The sequence below is a fragment of the Halichoerus grypus genome, chromosome 9 (genome assembly GCF_964656455.1).
Source record: "Halichoerus grypus chromosome 9, mHalGry1.hap1.1, whole genome shotgun sequence".
NCBI classification, from domain to species: domain Eukaryota; kingdom Metazoa; phylum Chordata; class Mammalia; order Carnivora; family Phocidae; genus Halichoerus; species Halichoerus grypus.
The window spans coordinates 49,587,191-49,601,454 of record NC_135720.1 but is presented as its reverse complement, the minus strand read 5'-3'; the positions used below and the strand labels follow the sequence as shown (position 1 = coordinate 49,601,454).

General features: G+C 41.7%; 1 protein-coding gene across 1 annotated transcript; it reads left to right on the top strand.

The window, feature by feature from the left end:
- Positions 1 to 276: 276 nt before the first annotated feature.
- Positions 277 to 8,190, top strand: SLC60A2 (solute carrier family 60 member 2). The gene is given in 5 exon segments (XM_036105347.2): positions 277 to 658; positions 2,482 to 2,650; positions 3,799 to 3,915; positions 5,170 to 6,380; positions 6,382 to 8,190. Coding segments are annotated over 5 exon segments (1,584 nt in total). The 5' UTR covers positions 277 to 607; the 3' UTR covers positions 6,418 to 8,190.
- The last annotated feature ends 6,074 nt before the right edge of the window (positions 8,191 to 14,264 follow it).

The following is a 14,264-nucleotide window of genomic DNA, read 5'->3' as shown; positions in this document are numbered from 1 at the left end:
ACCCAGCTAATCTTGGCCAGCTTTTTCGCCCGCAAGGGCGTGGCCGCGTCTTACCTCACGATCCGTCGGGTCCCAGGCTGCAGCTTCAGCTCACTCCGCCACGGGGCGCCCGCTTGCGGGGCCTCTGTGGGCTCAGCTGTGTGTGATGCGGCGGCCCGGGCGCCCACGTCCGGTCTCCCAGGCAACCACATAAACTTCCGGTTTGAGAGAGGCCGCGGTTGGCGAGAGGCCACATTTCCGCCACGTGACGCCCTCCGGCACCTTGCCGGCTGAAGGGCTCGCGTCACCGGCCTGCAACACCCGGCGTTTTCCCGAAGTTCGACTTCCCCGCCCTGACCAGGGGGCAGTTCCTGGGGAAGTGGCTCCAGCCGGGACGGCCGGGCCTGCAGGGGCGGAGCCGGGGCTTGGCTCCCAGTGCCCGAGGCTCCGCTGAGAAGCCGGGCGGCAGCAAGACCGCTTCTCCTGAGCCGCCGAACTGGAGTTGGAGCTGGAACTCCGTGGGGCCGGGGCCCCGGCTGCCGGGCAGCGGCTCCTCGGGGCCGAGGCCGCGGCGGAGAATGAGGCGGTGGTGGTGGCGGGCTCCCGGCGGAGCCGCCAGGCTGGAAGCATGCTGCGCTGGTTCATAACCGTGATCCTGTGTGCTGCCTTCCTGGGGCTGGTGAGAGCCGGGGCTGGAATCCTCCCAGGCGGGGGCGTAAGCGGGCGTCCTGCAGAGAACGCCGGCTTCTGAGTTCGAGTCTCGCTTCTGCCACTTGCAAACTGTGTGACCTTGGGCGCGTTCGTCTGCCCCAGCCTTGGTTTCTTAATCTGAAAAATGGGCACAGTTCTACTGTTGGTTATTGTCAAGTGGGAAATTGATTTTCCTAATATATTTGCCAGTTCCAGCAAACCTTCCTACTTCTCCTACGTGGGGTGGGGGAGATAGATGCAAGGGGGTGTTGCCAGGTCTATAGCCCCTCCCCCTTGAGCCCACGCAGACCCCAAATTATTACACAAAGCTGCTTTTCTGGGATTTCCTCTTCCTTGTCTGACCAAATTCAGCCAACTCCTTATTTTTGCAGACGGGGCAAAATAGACCCATAGAGGGAAAATGACTTTTCTGGACCACACAGCTGGGTTTAAGTGGTGGAGGCAGGAATAATAGGTCTCTTATTCTACCCACAATCCTATGTAAAACAAACCTTTAGATCCTTCAGTTTTTGTTTTTAAGAGCGAACTGCAAGGCTAGAAGCGCCTTTTGACAAACCCCTTGGGTGCCCCACGATTCCCTTATTTCTGGAGATGGTCCTCTCATCACTTGTCTGGAATATTGGGCTCTTGGGGATTTGGTAGGGTGAGTCCTCTGAGGAGAGTCACTTCTCAGAGAGTCCTCTAAGGAAGTCACTTAACGTCTTTCGCTTGAGCCACAGGGGATTCCTGGAGTATTTTAATTTGAAAAAAGAAAAATCATTGCAGACGCTTCTTGAGCCCTCACCTTGTGCCAGGTCCTGTTTTAAGTGCTTTACAAGGAGGAAGTAATTTGATTGGAGATGGAGCTCAGCCTTCCCTCCATGTACCAAGTGCTTGCTCTGCTCTGGCTTGGGCAAGACGCACACCCGTGTTTTGAGCAGAGCAGTCCAATTAGAATGAATTATTCTTGAAGCATAGACAGAAGCATTTTTTTTAAGTGTCCAACAAATATTCTCTGATGGCTTGGGGTTTTCTTTGAAGAAAAATACAGATTTAGAAACGTTTGATTTGTCTATTTTCTGTGTATTTTGTATGTGTCAGAGGAAGGACACCATGTACATCCAGAAATATTGCTGTTTTAACACCATAAAAAAACAGGAATGCTGTTTTAATGGTTTGATAATTTAAATTTTTAACATCTAAATTCCTGTGTTATTTGTGCATATAGTATATTTCAAAGTGCACAAAACTTTCAAAAATGATTTTGATGTTACATTTTACTGTTAATACAAGAGTCTTTTGTGGTATTGTTCAAAAAGGAAACAAAATTGTAGCAGAGAGCCAAAAAAATTAAAGAATTTTTTTTTAGACTTGAGAGTTGTCAAAACTAGAAAACCAGTAGTATTTGACACACCACATTCAGTAGCCTGTAGTCTAGGAGTCCTAGTACTGTCATCCTGAATTTTTCCGACTGTGAGATTTAAAGTAATCCCCTACATTACACTGAAATCCCCTCCTCCTTTTTTATTTTTATTTTTTAATTTAATTAAATTTTTAGATGTGGGGGAGGGGCAGAGAGAGGGAGAGAAAGAATCTCAAGTAGGTTCCAAGCCCAGCATGGAGCTTGATCTCACAACCCTGCGGTCATGACGGAGCTGAAATCAAGAGTGTGAAATCCAGAGTCGGCTGCTCAACCAACTCAGCCACCCAGGTGCCCCTCCTCCTCCCTTTTTAATAGTGAAAAAAACTACCACATAGATAGACATTATTTTAATGATTGTAAGTGAAAGGTTTTGTCTTTTTAAATTTTAGGGAATGAGTGTTGCTATACTGGGACCGACATTTCAAGATTTGGCAACAAATGTGAACCGCAATATTAGCAGTCTTTCTCTGATTTTTGTGGGCCGTGCCTTTGGATTTTTAAGTGGCTCAGTGATTGGTGGAGTTCTTCTTGACATTATGAATCATTTTCTACTTTTGGGTAAGTAAAGACCAATTTTAGCTTTTTATGACTTTCAAGGAATTTACGCTTTGTTTTTAAAAATGAAACATTTTATGGTTGACAACTCAGATGAGTAGTGTTCAGGCATCCTCGGTGAAAATCAGGTTTCCTTGATGCCTGTTTTCATCTCAACAATTATAGGGAATCTATGCAGGGCCGCTCTGGAAATTTAGATTAGCCCTAGAATGTGTTACTATCTTCAGCCTTCCTGACCATCAGTGTAATTTAGGCACCACCCCTGGATCATATACTAGTTGTCCAAAGAACTCTGCTTGTCAGGGTTTAGGGCAGATCTCCTGGGGCCACCAGAGATCAGAATGAATTCCTTGAACCTGCCCAGGCTAGGCCCTGAACTGAGAATGAAGGTGGGAAGTACTGGGGGCAAAAGGACGTAGGCTAAATTTTTGTCCCAGCCGCCCCATGTTAATGATGCCTCCAGACCTCTCTACCTCGCCCTTCAAGTAGATGGCAAAGCTTTTAACTTACTCTTTTTTGAATAAATAGACACGTTTAAAGAAAATCTGGATTAATGTGATAAAAGTGCTTTGGAAGTAAGGACAATAATTTACTGTTGTTGATGAATAAATGAATAATTACTCAGATTTCCAAAGTGGGTTGAGAACATATAGATCTCTTGTATTTCCCTCCTTATTCCCAAGCTGAATTACTTAATACATTTCTACTACAAACTATCATAAATGCATTTTATTTTTCTTTTTAATTTTTTACCTCACACCTAAAAGTCTTTTTATTTTATTTATTTGATGTATGTATGTGTGTATTTATTTATTTAGATTAAAAGTCTCTTTTTAAAATATGAAATATTTAAATAAATTTTTGAGTTGTCAGTTTGGTATAAAACTTTGCCCTGTAGTATATGGTTTGATTATCAGCAATGCTAGAAATGTACTCACATTAGATTAACTTATATTTTATAGTCCATAAATATTATGAAAGCTTGTAAAGGAAATAACCATTTATGGATGCTGAACCTCTTATCCACTTACTGTTACCCAATTGTAATTTGACCTACTTTGCATTTATGGGAATTTCTATGATGTTGACTTGATTTATGACTCCTTGCATGAATACTGTTTTTTAGAGCTGACTTTTACCTTTCTTCTCAGGGGTGTCAATGTTGACCACCACAGTTGGTCTTTATCTTGTTCCATTTTGTAAGACAGCAGTATTACTGATTGTCATGATGTCCGTCTTTGGTGTTTCAGCTGGCATTCTCGATACAGGTCAGTGAGCCCTGCAGGGTCATCTCTGGGAGTAGGGACTTTCTACTAGAAAAAGTAGAGCAGATGACATCAAATTGTCATTTGCAGTGTAAAATGACACCGACCTACTGAATTGCTCATGGGGTCACCCAGTCAGAACTACCCTTTGGGAACTACTCTTCTTGCCAAGTAGGGTGCCTGTTTTTGGCAATTCATGGAGTGAATTTAAGGAATTTTGTTCAGTGAGAGATTATTGATTTGCAGTACCCAAACAGGAAAGGGTCCCCCATGTGGGTAATTATGGTGCAGGTGAGTGGGCTTTCATTTTGGGATAGAACTTTATCAGTGTAGTATGGGAGGAATTCATGGGTTAATAGGTTAAACCAACTTTGGAACCATATTTGACTGAGGAATCATAGAAGCAGCTATCCAATTTAAAAAGCCCTCTGCCTTTTGAACTAAGAGAAACCTGTGCTGTGTATTACTTTCCTTCTCTCTTTTTTTCCCCTCTCAAAAGCTCCTGTCTTCCTGCAGGAGATCCTCTTCATGTGTCTTGTTATCTTTTAAAACCTACTAAACAACATACTTGGCATTTGTCCACCCCTAAAACCAGCTCTCTTCTTCCCCTGCTCTATTGTTACCTGATATATCGGGGATATTTTATACTTTAGGCTTAGTTTGGTCGTGAAATTATGGGGTACAATTGTATGTTTATCTGCAAATATGTTAAAAAAAGAGAAAGATAACACAACACTTGATGCTTCTTGCCTTTCACCTTTGTTTCCTGTAATGGGCCCAGCAGAATTCTACAGTGTTCAGGTTTCTGAACATGTGTTTTGCATCTGCTATATACCTAAATAATTTTCCTCAACTGGTTATTTGGTAATTTGGCCATTATCTCATGGTAATATATATTTAAAATGTTTACAAGTAAATAAATATCCACCTCTTTCCCACCCTCCCCACCCCCTGCCAGCCTCGTATTAGAACTGTCTTGTAAAAAGCCTTGGGCTAAGGTGCCTGGCTCTAGGAGGTTGTGGTTTACTAGCTTGTAGAATCCATTTGTGAGTATGTGATGTTCCGATGCTTAGAGTTCTGTGGTGATGTAGGTTAGAGTTCCTTAATCATAAAATCGACCGAGTTGCCACATTTGATGACTGAGAATACCTTCATCCCTGTGCCATGTAAAATAGACTCATCCTCCTCCTGATAGTAGTGAACTGTTTTTTGCTAAATTACCATGATTAAATAATTTTCCTCATCTTTCATTGGTAGGTGGTAACGTCCTAATCTTGGCTATCTGGGGGGACAGAGGAGCCCCACATATGCAGGCCTTACACTTCAGTTTTGCCTTGGGTGCCTTTTTGGCTCCACTGCTGGCTAAGTTGGCATTGGGCACGACGGCGTCTGCTGAACACCACGCGGAGCCTGACTCTAACCATTCTGCCCTCAACCAGTCATCTGAAGCGGACTCAGAATCTCTACTCGGAGCACCTGACAATGTGAATTTACTGTGGGCGTATGCTGTTATCGGTACTTACGTTTTTGTAGTTGCTATCTTTTTTTTGGCTCTGTTTTTAAAGAAGAGCTCAAGGCAGGAAAAAGCAAAAGCATCTGCTCAGAGGTCTCGAAGAGCTAAATACCACAATGCCCTTCTTTGTCTCCTTTTTCTGTTCTTCTTTTTTTACGTTGGAGCCGAGGTAACATATGGCTCTTACGTTTTCACGTTTGCGACCAGCCACGCAGGCATGACGGAAAGTGAAGCGGCTGGGTTGAACTCCATCTTCTGGGGGACCTTTGCAGCCTGCAGGGGCCTAGCAATCTTTTTTGCTACATGTTTACAGCCTGGAACCATGATTGTGTTAAGCAACATTGGCAGCCTGACATCATCCTTATTGTTGGTGCTTTTTGACAAGAGCCCAGTTTGTCTCTGGATAGCGACTTCGGTATATGGGGCCTCGATGGCAACCACGTTTCCCAGTGGTGTTTCTTGGATTGAGCAGTACACAACCATCCATGGGAAATCTGCAGCATTTTTTGTAGTCGGTGCTGCCCTGGGAGAAATGGCTATTCCTGCAATAATTGGTATTCTTCAAGGACAATACCCTGATTTGCCTGTAGTTTTGTACACCTGTTTGGGGGCATCGATGGCCACTGCTATTTTATTTCCCGTGCTCTATAAATTAGCCACCTCACCTCTCAATCAGCAGCGAAAAGAACACACAAAAAGCGAGGACCAGAAAGCTTTGCTGTCTAGTTCTGAGCTAAATGACTATGAGGAAGACAATGAAGAAGAGGATGCAGAAAAATGGAATGAAATGGATTTTGAAGTGATTGAAATGAATGATACAATGAGGAATTCTGTAATAGAGACATCTAAAAATATTTTGATGGAGCCCTTGGCTGAAGTCTCCAGTCAATTCCACTCCAGTGCAGTGGTATTGGAGTCCCCTCGAGTTAATAGTGGCCAGTTCCCTGTGAATCACCTTGCAAGAAACCAGGCTAAAAGGGACTAACACCTAGAGAAGATGGATTATTCTGACCTCCTTGAATAATCTCCAGTTGTAAAGAAGCCAGTCAGAGCAGAGCATTAACAGATCTTCAACATGCTTTGGGGATCAAAATTTCTAGGTCAGAGTATAGCAAATGCTACAAAGTTTTGAAAGGTTCTGTAATTCTAGAGTTTTCCATAAAGAACAAATGGTCTCATCCGGCAGGATCTTACTGTGAGGCTGGTGTTTGGCATGTGGCTGATTAGGTAATGTTTTATGGTCTCCACCCCTCAGAGCGTGCAAAGAAGGTGTTTGTTGTTGAGAAGTTGGGTGCTGTTCTAATAGAACGAAACCATCTAGTAGTTGAATTGATTAGCTGAACAAATGATCAGTCTTCAGTATTCTACCAGGGAAGTAGAGGAGTGTCATTTCATAAAAGAGCAACTTTGAAAATGGACAGAGATTTTTATTAATTGCTTTGCCCTCCCTGTAGTGTTGCGCTGGAGAATGCTGATTCCTCATTTGATTTCTGATTTCTATCAGGAGAACACAGAACAGGGCCCTAGAGACCCGGCTTCAGGACTGCTGCTCACTAGTTTTCTGGCCCTGTACTCAGTCCTTAAATAGGCCTTGTTTATCTGTCTCCTGATCTGTGATTCTATTAGTGAAAATGAGATGATTTTCAAACTAGGAATCCATAAGTTTCAAAGTTTGTGCAAGGAAAAAAAAGTAAAAAAAAAAGTTTGTGCAGTGTGTCTGTTAGAAATAACGTAAGTCCCATCCATTCTTCATTTCAAATGAGAAGTGAAACAAAAGTGATAGTTTTGAGAATACTGATTGTGAATACATGTCAATTTAAGAGACTCAGTGTTTAATAATTACTGCAAAACACATTTTTCAGTACTGTGTTTCATCAGTTCTAAGATGCACCTTTTTTCACATTTTTAACATCTCTGAAATCAGAATATGTCTTAAAGTCAGTGGTCACTTAACATTTTGTGATGAAATTTAATTGACAGTTATCCATGTACATATACAAAATAATGTTGCATGTTATAATCGGTGTCTTACAGTAATTCATTCAATTATGGAGATTTTACTATTTTTACAGATATTTTAAAAAGAAAAGTTATTTTTATATGCTGATTTTCTTGATGTTCAAGTGGGATTTGGAGATGCAATGTTCCAACTTTAAAAGCTGCTTGAGAATTACTATGTTAGTAGTGGGGCCTACCTTAGTAATGAAGTCTGGGTCTGGGCCTTGCTCGTACAGGGTTTGTTCTTTATTGAGTTTGGCTGGTAATTACATTGTAAGCACTGTAAACTACGCTGCTAGTTTAATTTACAAAGAGGCACAGTCTTCTGCAGTATTTGGAATATTTGTTCCACCCAGGGCTCTTCCTTCCTGAGTTTGAAATACCTGGGAAACCAAAATAATGATTAGAAAGGGGCTTGGTGGCCTAGGGGTCAGGGATCACAAAGGGTACTTCATATGAGTATGGCAAAGCTGGTGTGAGCTCTCCTTTGATAAATGACTAGCACTGATGACCGCTTTTGTTTACTTCTCTTTACCATGTTTTATGGTGAATAACATTTAATTTCTACCTGCTTGCAGTATGTTTGCTTTCTCTTATTTATCTAATTTCTACAAATTTGCCTTTGTTTTTTCTCGAGTGAAATGTATCTTTTTTGACCACTGCTCATTCACCTTCAATACCTGCCATAATATGGGTTTGTATATATAACCTAGCAATTTTGGAGAGGGCCGGTGGAGAAATGAACAGTAAAAAGCGTATTCTTCTTGCTCTTTTTGTATTGTACTTTTCTCTTAGCTACAACTTGGAGACCACCTGTGTTCCATTTATTGCTTTTTCTCAGGTTGTTGGAATTTAGGCAGTAGATGCTATTTGGCAGCTGGGACGCTTGCTAGAACAGGGATTCTATCTGCAGCATCTACATTTAACGGGTAGAAGATGCAGCTCAGGGAGAAAAGGATGATAATAAGAACATGGCAGAAAATTTGGAAATCCACACTGGAAAATCCACAAGAGTCCCACAAACCAAAATGTGAGTGGCCATATGAGATTGTAGGCATTGTTAAAGTTTGATGTATTTCCATATTGGAAGGATAAGACTTCGTACAATTCCAAGAATTAGCATTCATTCTAATAATCAGTCCCTAGGTAAGTGTCTGCTGATATACAAATAGCCAATACTGAAGTTTTCTATTGCTGAATAACAGATTTAGCAGTTTACAACAACATTTTTGTTTATTTTAAGTAGGCTCCACGCCTAGCATGGAGCCCAGCGTGGGGCTTGAACTCACAACTGTGAGATTGAGACCTGAGCTGAGATCAAAAGTTGGTTGCCTAACCGACCAAACCATCTAGGCGCCCTAACAACAGACATTTTTTGTCTCACAGTTTCTTGAGTCAGAAATCTGGGCATGACTTCACTGGGTCCTCTGTTGAGGGTCTCGTGGGGCTGCTGCAGTCAAGCTGTTGGATAGAGCTATGCTCCATTTTGGAGCTTAGGGTTCACTTCCAGGGCCATGTATGTGGTTGACAGTATTCAGTTCCTTGCTGTGGTATGCTCAGGTCCCTGTTTTTTGCTGGCTGTGAGCTGCCATCAGCCCCAGTTCCTAGAACCTCCCATGGTTTTTTGCCAGGCAGCCCTCTGTAGATCTCTCACAACATGGCAGCCCATTTCTTCAAAGCCAGCAGGAGAATCTCTCACCCCAGTCTGCTAAGCTGGAGTCTTCTTTAACATAATCACAGGAGTGGCATCCCCTCACCTTTGCGGTATGCTCTTGGCTAGAAGCAAGTCACGGGTTCTACCCAAACTCAAGGGGGAGAGGCTAGTGCAGAGATGCGACTCATTGGGTGTTACCTTAGCGTGTGTATGCTGTACACACTCTGGTACTTGCAAAACCATGGTGCAAGAGAACTAAAAAGTTGGAGCTGGGGACAAGAAGCCCTCAGCAGTCATCGAAAGTGATTATAGGTACCAAACTGAGTGAGTGGCGGTGGAAGGCTCCATTAGGCCAGGCCAATGAACCTGATAGAAGAGATTCTGTTTGTGGGGCAATGGATGGGCTAACTCAGAGTTAGGCTTTTTTTCCCCTTGACATTTTATGTTCTTTCCCACTGTGATTTTAACTTGTTCAAACGCAGCTTCCTATAAGAGAAATAGGTAAATTTCAGTTTAGTTATATTTTCATAGTAATAATTTTCAAAGTAAAGATGCTTTGAGGGCATCTTTCAGTTACTCTTATTTTTTAAAGAAAAATCCTTTTAAAAACCTGTTTTTATCGTAAAAGTAATGAAGGTATTAAAAAGTCAGCTGGAAGATTGGGGAAGTCCATAAAAATGTAAGGGACAAGTATAAGTAATTTATGCAAAGTTTTTATTTTTTTATATTTTTTTAAAGTAAGCTCCTTGCCCAATGTGGGGCTTGAATTCCCGACCCCTGAGATCAAGTCATATGCTCTACCAACTCAGCCTACCAGGCACCCTTGTATAAGTAAGTAAGTAAGTTATTTATTTATTTATTTATTTATAAAAGATTTTATTTATTCATTTGAGGCACAGAGATAGAGAGCATGAGCAGGGGGAGAGGCAGAGGGAGAGGGAGAAGCAGGCTCCCTGCTGAGCCAGGAGCCCGATGTGGGGCTCGATCCCAGGACCCCAGGATCATGACCTGAGCCGAAGGCAGACGATCAACCATCTGAGCCACCCAGGTGCCCCTGTATAAGTAATTTATAATTCTAAACACTTAGAAAAGTTCTTAAGATTTCTCCTCAACATAATTTCTTGGGTAAAGGGGTAAAAAAAAATTCCCTCCTACCAGATAAACTTTCAGAAACAACTTGAATTTTGTGTCCAGAGTGCATTGCCACTGCAGTTGTTGGACTGGTTATTAGTTTGAAGAATTGTAACTTATTAAACAAAACAAAACAAACCTAATTGATCAGTGGAGTAACACCCTCCTAAAAACTGTGTGAGACCCGGATTACATGTAAAATGATTGCGTTTCAGGTAGAATCATTGAATAATCAGGATAGCTTTCTCATAACCAGAACTTTTGGTTTACCATAGCGGTATACCACTCCTGCCACTTAAAAGTTATTACTAAAATAGAGCTTAAGTTTCTTAGTGGAAGTAGATAACATTCTTCTGGGGTACCCTGTATCTGTTAAGTGCCACTTGTTTTGTTCATAGTGCTCTGAATGTGTGTGTGTTTGTGTGTGTGAACTCACAGATACTATGTGTGTTTGATATTTTCCTATACTGTAGGGGTGAAGTGGGGGTAGAGGTGGTAGAGAAGGGATACAAAGAAGCTTAAGGTATGATTCCAAGTTTGTTAGAAATGGCCCTTTTTTTAATTGAAAATTTTATTGCAATTATTATAGATTTACATGCAGTTGTGCCTAGTGTTTTTGTTTTTTCTAAATTTGTTGAGCGAGGGATACTTGCTCAATCTGGAGAGTAGAGAACTAGGCTAGTGCTTCTCATACGTTTATGTGTATTTGAATTGCTTGTTAAAATATAGATTCTAATTCAGTAGTACCTGGGATAGGGGCTGGGATTCTACATTTCTAACAAGCTTTTACATGATGGGGAACTATTGGCCTGTGGACTGACCACATTTTGGGTAGCAAGATTCACTTTTTGAGAGGGTCAAATTCTTTGCTACTCTAGGGAATTCAGTTTGTTTTGCTTCAGCTTTTCTAAATCTGACCCTAAATCTGTAGGAGTCTGTATTCCCATGCGCCCCCTCCTCTCTCTTAACACACAAACCCCAGACTCTATTCTGAGTTCCCTTCAGTCCTCTCCATTTACTGCATTGGCTGTTGAATATTTATTTCTTATGTCTGTTGAATGCCTCCTATTTGGCTGTCTCTGTGAGAGGTGTTATGTTACACTGGTGAAAGATCAGAAGGTTCCTACCTCCGTGGAACCTACCCTCTAAAGCAGTACCATCCAGTAGGATTTCCCACAATGATGGGAACATTTTATATCTGCACTGCCCAGTAGCCACTGGTCACATGTGGTGAATTGAGCCCTTGAAATATGGCTAATACAAATAAAATGAATTTTTAATTTAAATATCTGCATTAGCTGGTCGCTGCCATATTGGATAACACAGGTCTAGCGGGAGAAACCAGGTATCAAACAAACAATCACACAAGATGGTTCCAGGAAGGCTTTATCTTCTGTTGTACTAGAAGTTTACAAGTATCTGGGGTCAGAAAAGTTGTGCTAGATACCTTCTCAAATGGCATAATATAAATTATCATGGCACTTAAGGAAAGGCCTAGTTTTCTGGGTCCTGATGGTAGAAAGTTGTGCTTAGTGGTCTGGAAGAGAAGGTTTGTCTTTCCTTGTGTGTCAAGGAAGCAAACCGAGGCTGGTCACCTTGTTTGTCAGGAGGACTTAAGCTCTTTCCCTTTATGCACTTTGGCCAGTTGGCATTTGAGCTAGGTTGCACTTGGATTTTTATTTAGCTATAAATAGTTTCATATTTAATGAGTTAAAATTTTATAACATTGAATTTTTGCAAAGAAAATTTTCCTATATTTTCCAACATTTTTTGGTGGTTGTCTTAATTATGTGTTCTCATGTCCTGTACTTCTGCCTTGTTCATTTCTCTTAATTCTTGCAGAAAAGATCCCTTAGGTTCTTGCACCGTGGCCATTAATTCTTTTTTTTTTAAGATTTTATTTATTTATTTGACAGAGACACAGTGAGAGAGGGAACACAAGCAGGGGGAGTGGGAGAGGGAGAAGCAGGCTTCCCGCTGAGCAGGGAGCCCGATGCGGGGCTCGATCCCAGGACCCTGGGATCATGACCTGAGCCGAAGGCAGACGCTTAACGACTGAGCCACCCAGGCGCCCCGTGGCCATTAATTCTTATGTATTGTCTTCCTTTTGGCTTATATTTTTAATTGCAGAATGCCTTTCCTGTCTGGTCTCTGGCTTTATGGCAACTTGCCTTCGATGTGTTTGGTTATGTTAGTTAATGGATGGCCTGGAGAAGTGTAAAAGTTGTTAGATGACATGAGTGACTTAAGGCTGTGGGCTTTTTAGCTTCTGAACAACTTGTGAGGTTATAAGGTGCTTTTTAAAAGAATTATTTTTAGGGATGCCTGGGTGGCTCAGTCAGTTCAGCGTCTGCCTTTGGCTCAGGTCATGATCTCGGGGTCCTGGGATCGAGCCCCACATCGGGCTCCCTGCTCAGTGGGGAGCCTGCTTCTCTCTCTGCCTCTGCCCCTGCTTGTGTGCTCCCTCTCTCTCTCTCTCTGACAAATAAAATCTACAAAACAAAAAGAATTATTTTTAATTGTGATAAAATAGACATTACATAATATTTACTATCTCAACCATTTTTTTTTTTTTTAAAGATTTTATTTATTTGACAGAGAGAGACAGAGCGAGAGAGGGAACACAAGCAGGGGGAGTGGGAGACGGAGAAGCAGGCTTCCCGCCGAGCAGGGAGCCCGATGCGGGGCTCGATCCCAGGACCCTGGGACCATGACCTGAGCCGAAGGCAGACGCCTAACGACTGAGCCACCCAGGCACACCTCAACCATTTTTAAGTGTATAAATTCAGTGGCACTAAGCACATTCACATTATTGTGCAACCCTCACAGCCGTCATCCACAAAACTGGGACTCCATAACCCATTAAACTCTGTAACTCCCCATTCCATCCTCCTACCAGTCCTGACAGTGATCAGTCTACTTTTTGTCTCTACAAATTTCACTACTCCAAGTACTTCATATAAATGGCATTATACAGTATTTGTCCTTTTATGCCCAGTGTATTTCACTTAGCATGTTGTAGCATGTGTCAGAATTTCCTTTGTAAGGCTGTGTAATAGTCTTTTGAATGTATACTTTGTTGATCCATTTACCTGTTCTGGACACTTGGGTTGCTTCCACCTTTTGGCAATTGTGAGTAATGCTTCTATGAAAATTTATGTACACGTATCTGTTTGAATTTCTGCTTTCAGTTCTTTTGGGTATCCCCACAAGTGTGATTGCTGGATCATATGTTCTGTTTTTAATTTTTTTGGGTGCTTTCATTATTGGACTTAGATAATATTTTGTCCTAATCAGTTTTCCCAGAAGAAACCAGCTATAAGAAGATAGAGAAACCCATGCTTTTGTTAGTATTGCTTCAAACCCTAGGCAGACTTTCAGCCCATTATAATCAACTTAGTATCACCCACATACTGAATAGATGAAAGGTTGTATCAGACATCTACCTCAGTTTTGTTCTCTTTGCTTCCAGTTTTTTATTTAGTCATTGAGCAAGTGTCGGAGAGCTTACTTGGTTTGAAATCCTACTTGAAATGAAACCGAACCTGCACCAGTTGGAGGTTGCCCTTCTAGACAGGTTTTCACCAATCAGTTTTGATTTGGGGGCCTTAACGAGGTAGGGATAGCCTCGTAGATTGATTACATCTGTATTTAAGACTGCTCGCAACTTACATGGCTCTGTACAATGTAAAAGCTTGTTTGAATAAAATATTGATATAAATAAATACTCGTGTTGGTTTAAGATAAAATTGGTGTTTCATTTCATGGATGCTTAAAAATGAATTTGGCATGTCTCCAGAAATTAGTCAAAAATATTTCCAGATTTTAGATTGTGAGTGCTCCAATATGTATGTGGTAGTTGTATTAGGCTCCTAAAGTGTGAGTAGTGTACTATTTTCACTGCACATGGGTACTTTAGAAATGACATCTAACATCTTTGATGATGTCTAACATTTCTGGCCCTTCAGTTTCTCTTAAGTTTATGATCCAATTTCTAAATTTACAAGTCCACCGAAGAAGCTTTTGCTAGCTGGATATTTTAGTTAATATTTACTT